Below are 5,714 nucleotides of genomic sequence, written 5' to 3' on the forward strand. Positions count from 1 at the left end.
ACACACACACACACACACACACACACACATACGACCCGCTCCACACACACGCACACACTCATCCAGCCAGGCTCAGTTGTCGTGGCCGCTGCTGCTGTGAGCCATCAGTGCTCCCTACCGCTCGCAGAGGAACTGCAATCATCCGCCAAGCGCACACGTGCAAGAAGAAGCAGGCAGAAAATGCACGACTTTCTTCCTTCTCGCTGCCACAGCCGAGTCATTCCCTCCCTCCACACTTTGCATGAAAAACACCGGTACCACAGATGCATCATCTCCACAGCGCAGCACGCTCCGCTGCTGCTCGTGAATATTTATGAAAAGAAAATACGTCAAAAAAAGAAAAAATTGCATTTGTTTTCTCTTTCGCTCCTGTGTGCACTTTCCACAGGCAGATTTGTCTTTTTTGGAAAATCTGTTATGTATTTGCTGCGACTCTACAAGGCAAGTTTTTTTTTTCTTGTTTATAAGTTTGTTGTTTTAATCAGCTGACAGATAAGCCTGTCAGCGTGCACGCACAGATCCATCAATCTCWGTCCAGTTCATGGGTCAGTGCTGAACGTACAGCAACAACAACACTGTGAGCGACAGCATCAGCAATTGAGACACAAGTACACCCAGAACACCCTCTGCCGTTTGATGAGAAAATGACTACAGACACCCTACCCCCCCTGTTTACGTGGCAGAGCGAGGGTCTCTTCCTGCTCCTATTCTAATTAATTACATCGCCGAATTGATTGTTTGGAGTGCGAGCCGGCAGAAAATGTGTTTGGAATGACTTATTATACGGTTGGACAAAAGAGATGAAATATTAGGCGTTAAGTGGCGCTCGTAATAGAATTCCTCATGAAAGGTCTATTGATCAGGGTGGCCGAGCCTTCGGAGAATTCACGTATCGTGCAGTTTTTAATTACACGCCAGCCTGGGGGGCTGAGGTCAACCGAGAAGAGTCAGAGCTTTGCACACACGGTCACTGAGTCTCACAAACTTCAACACGTTCAGACTTTAGGAAAGTGAATGCAGTGGAAGTTGTAGCAACAATAACTATTTTAAAGTGCTGTGAATCAGCCAGTATCAGACTGATCTGGTGTTTAAAGTGTTCAACCATGACAGGTTGTCAGTTTTTATTTTATTTATTTATTTATTTTTGACTAGGTGTGTAAAATGATGACTAGAATTTAAAAACAAAGAATCGGTTTAACATAATGAAATTTTGGAAGTTTTTCCTTGGATGATATTTACGATTCAGTTTTGCTCTTTTAAATTTACAACAACTTKAAATGGCATTTTAAGTAAAAGCTTATTCAAATGAGTATAAATACAACTCCAAAAAAATAAATAAAGAACAATTAGGCTTTTGTTTTGTTGTATGTGACTAAATTTTAGTAATGCGTGGCACTCAGGCCGGAGTTAAACAACCTGAACAAATAATAATGATTTACATATTTGTTCTTGGATTACAAATAGTCTCAAACAAAATCAAGATTATATATAAAGACCAGAAACTAAAAGCAAATTTATCTGTCTTAAAATTTTCAAATTGTCTGTTTTATGATTTTCTCTTTTACTGTATAATTTTATAACTTAACATCATATTCATAATTGTTTTAGTATTTTTAAGATGATAATCCTGGTCATTGGTTAGAGGTGATGAATTTTGGTTTTGAAGCAGATAGGTGGAACTGAAACTGTTCAGATAAATCAATTAGAATATATATAGTTTAATCTATTTCATGATTTTATAAAACACTTAACTGGACAGGTCATTGTCTTTGTGCAGTTATTTTTATTCATACAGTTGGACCTGCAAAAATATAAGAGCTTATGCAAAAGTATCTGAATTTAAAATATGACAAAACAAAACAGTTTGAGATGCACATAAATATGTAAAGTCCCCATTTTAAATTGAGTAAATATCCTTTACTTCAGTTGTTCACGTGTGAAAAGTGTAAATGTCAAACAAACAGCTGGATGTAGTTGTTTTTTTCAGCAGCAGTGTGGAATCACTGCTTCCTCTGACCTTTCGCTCTGTTGTTCACACTTTACCACTCATCCCCCACCATTCTCCTCCCGCCGCCTCACCCCGCCCCGTGTTGTGACAGAACTGTCAGGCTTGCGGTAGCCGGAGCAGTTCGCGGCGTTGGGAGGCGGTCAGGTTCAGGCTCTGCAGCCTCGRGGGCCGTGTGCAGAATTTCTCCGGGGGGCTCGTGTTTGTGTTCATTTCAGCGGTCGCCGGTTCGTCACCCCACCTGCCACACACCCCCTCTGACCTCACTGTAGCCGAGGAAGCATCACCACGCACAAATTGCCCTTCTGCTCATTGTTCGCAGTCAGAACCGCTCTCGGATCAGCAGTCGAACGTGCCGCCGGTGACCCGTAGCTCCATCCATCTGTCTGTGTGGATTGATTCCTCCGGAGAACATTTCCCTCCTTCACACAGCCTGGTTTTAACATGGCTGTGGAGCTTTCTTCTTCTTCTTTTTACCTGCTTTAATTATGTTTTGTTTTGTTTTTTCAGGGACCAACGTTCAGGAAGCCAAGAGGATTCTGTCGGAGAGCGGCCTGCCGATCACATCGGCAGACGACCTGGATGATGCTGCTAAGAAAGTGGTGTCCGCCATCAAGAAGTAGAAAACATTTTGCAAACTCTGTTCGCCCGTACCAGTTACATCATCACCATCAACCCTTAACACACAAACCTCAGTAACATTAAGCCTTTGCTCTCATAGGCCTTCTTTTTTCATTGTCGTTATTTTTATTGTAGTTTTAAAACCGTGCACAGAGTTCAACACATTGCAAACTGGTTTATTTTCATCTTTTCAGTCATTTGTTTTCAATATATTTGTATCAATTGGGGTTGAATTCACAAATATTCAGGGTTATTGTTGACGTTCTTCTTTGATTTATTTTCATTTCATTTTTTTAGAGAAACACTCAGCTTTTTCTTTTTCTTTACACAGTCTGGTGTTTTTATAAAAGAATTATGAAGTAAGGCATTTTTTTATTCTCTAAAAGCGCAGTCATAAGTAGGCCTGTCATGATAAACAATAAATCAATTAATTGTATGATAAATTATTTGGAGGTCAATAAAAAAATGAGGACGATAATTTTCATTTGCCTGCTTGTTTGTTTACTTCGTCTCTGTTCCTCTCTGTGCTCCGGTGCTCAGCTGACCCCTCCCCTCCTGTTTTCTTAGTGTGGGACGAGTGAACTCTCGCGCAGTCTYGTACTCCTTTAGCATGAGAGCTCGTAGCAATAACAAACTAAAGAAACGTTGATGGGATTCTGAGAAATGGAGATGGAATTGGTTTCAAAGCAGAACGCAACAGCTGCAGTGTGGGAGCACTTGCAGGGCCTGAAATTCGCTGCGGGGATTGCGCATATTATGATCGATTCACGCAAATCTAATTTTTATAATGCAGGAAATTCCCGCATAGAATAAATTCCAGGGATGTGTCATAATGTGGGCGTTTGCATCGGACCAACAGGAAACTTACAGGGCTCTAGAGTGCGACCAATTTAATCGCAAATGTGAGCTGATTTCCTAATAGTACGACTAAAAAAATGTCCAGTCGCACTGGTGCGACCACAYAGTCGTTCGAGGGGGAGCAGTCGCCCGCTGAAACAAAAAATGTCCATGTCCCATAAAAAAAATTTAGCCAGCAGTGTCAACAGTCGCCCGCCGACACTGTCTCCATCTCTCCTAATAACACTGCGCTCTGCTCACGGGCTCCGCTCCACACCTCCCGCTCGCGCACACACACACAAATTTTTGTTCTATCTTCATGGGGACTTTGCATTGGYTTCCATTCGTTTCCCTGTCAATTCTACAGCCAACCATAACCTCCCAGGTAGGCTACACACCTGACCCAAACCCTAACCTCACCTGGCTGTGTGTACCGGGGAAATGGTCAGTAATTGTCCCCACCATGAAGCAAAAACATGAACACGCACATGCGCACACACACATAGTGAAACAACCGTAGTTTTTTTTTTTTTTTTACCCAGATCGGAGTCTGAAAAACCTTTTTTCTTGTTAGCTGGAGATGAAAATAAGATGTGGACGATTGCTCACTTAAGTCCATCTTGTTAATTTAACAGTCGGGTCTGAGCGCTGCAGATCATTTCAGCAGGACGAGGAAGCTCACCTGTATGGCAGTCCACTTTTGCACTTAATCAGTTACATTCCAAGTATCTGAAATAGGCTATTCTGGGTCTCACGAGGATAAAACTAGATATTTTAGATATTTAAGTGAAATAATATAAGATMATAAGATTCAACTAATGATGAAATTGCAGACTTTTATGTGTTTTTATTWAAAAAAATCTGCACAACTTTTTAATAAATATCAGTAATATTTCTGTTATTAATCATTATTCTCTGTTCATCATTCTGGTTTATCCAAGGCCAAATATCCATTGTTGTCCATCTGAGGGGCTGGTGTCTAAAAAAAAATTTAACCATGAAATGTTTGAAATGTTTATAAGATATTCAGCTCTTAAACATTAGCACTTGGAATTTTATAGAACCAATTTAAATACTTTTCATTAAGTTATAAGTCTACAATTCTGGTTCAAATAAAGAACTTTATGTTTATTGGATTGTTAACAAATTATTTGCGAGTTTAATGTTGCTTTAATGAACAGTGATTTTTTWAAAAAACTTGTAAAATGATGATGTTAAATGTAACGTGATTGAAAATTTGGGTGCACCTGACTTTTGTTCTGGTGCGCCTAAAAAAAAAACGTTACGTGCACCAGTGCAACCAGTGCAAAAAGTTAGTCTAGAGCCCTGACTTAAACGCACCATCTGTGTTTTAACAAAACACACAAAAAACAGTGGCTGTCCCAACAACTCATGAGGAAAACTCTGAACTGATTTCCTCCCCCGCAGTGCTCTGCTTGTCTTCTCGTTGTCACATACACACACACACACACACGTTTCTATCCTCATGGGGACTTTGCATTGACTTTCATTCATTTACCAGTATTTTCAATTACCTATTTGACCCTAAACTTTACTTAGGATGTGAACTGTGTTTATGTCCTCATAAGAAACAGTGGGTCCTCACCAGGCTGTGTAGTTTGCTTCATCTCTAAAGAGATGCTACTTTTTAATATTGTTTATTTACTGTTTCAGTTGTGTGTGGTGTTTAATTTACATTTTGTTGTTCTTTGGTTTTTTTATTCAAGTGCATTTTTTGTTAGACTGAGAGTCCATTTTGCTAAACATTCTTTAAAAATTAAAGTTTGTTGATCTTTGAAAGAATGTACTTACATTATTATGCTTTTATCATTATATTAGTTTTATAAAATGGTCACCAGACAATATTATCGTTTAGCGCAATAATTTCCGAGACAATTAACCGCCCAGCAAAATTTGTTATCGTGACAGGCCTATTCATAATCTGTGAACTTGTTCCCTGGCACCTCTTGTAAGTAAAACAAACAGAAGAGGGTTACCTTTGGTTCAGTCTGCTCTGCCAATTAAGTTTGTTCCAAAGCCTTATCTCATGGAATAACTCTGAATTTGTGCATCTTGTCTTATTTATGCACAGGCTTTCATCTGTTTTAATCTGTGCCTATACAGAAAAGTTTAAATGCTTGTTATTGATCATCTTAATGACTATAATTTTTATACATTTTGTAACTCATGTTGGGAAAAATAATCCAAAAAACAATTCCTCTTTTTTTGTAATAATTGTGATTGTGTACTG

At 39.4% G+C, this 5,714-nt stretch overlaps 1 protein-coding gene across 1 annotated transcript in view; it reads left to right on the forward strand.

The window, feature by feature from the left end:
- Positions 1–3,104, forward strand: part of suclg2 (succinate-CoA ligase GDP-forming subunit beta) — a 143,702-nt gene extending 140,598 nt beyond the window's left edge. The window contains exon 11 of the mRNA XM_014009852.1: positions 2,516–3,104. Coding sequence (XP_013865306.1) covers positions 2,516–2,628 — 113 coding nt within the window. The 3' untranslated portion in view covers positions 2,629–3,104. The remainder of the gene's footprint in view (positions 1–2,515) is intronic.
- Positions 3,105–5,714: the final 2,610 nt, after the last annotated feature.

This window comes from Austrofundulus limnaeus, unplaced genomic scaffold (genome assembly GCF_001266775.1).
Source record: "Austrofundulus limnaeus strain Quisiro unplaced genomic scaffold, Austrofundulus_limnaeus-1.0 Scaffold62, whole genome shotgun sequence".
NCBI lineage: Eukaryota > Metazoa > Chordata > Actinopteri > Cyprinodontiformes > Rivulidae > Austrofundulus > Austrofundulus limnaeus.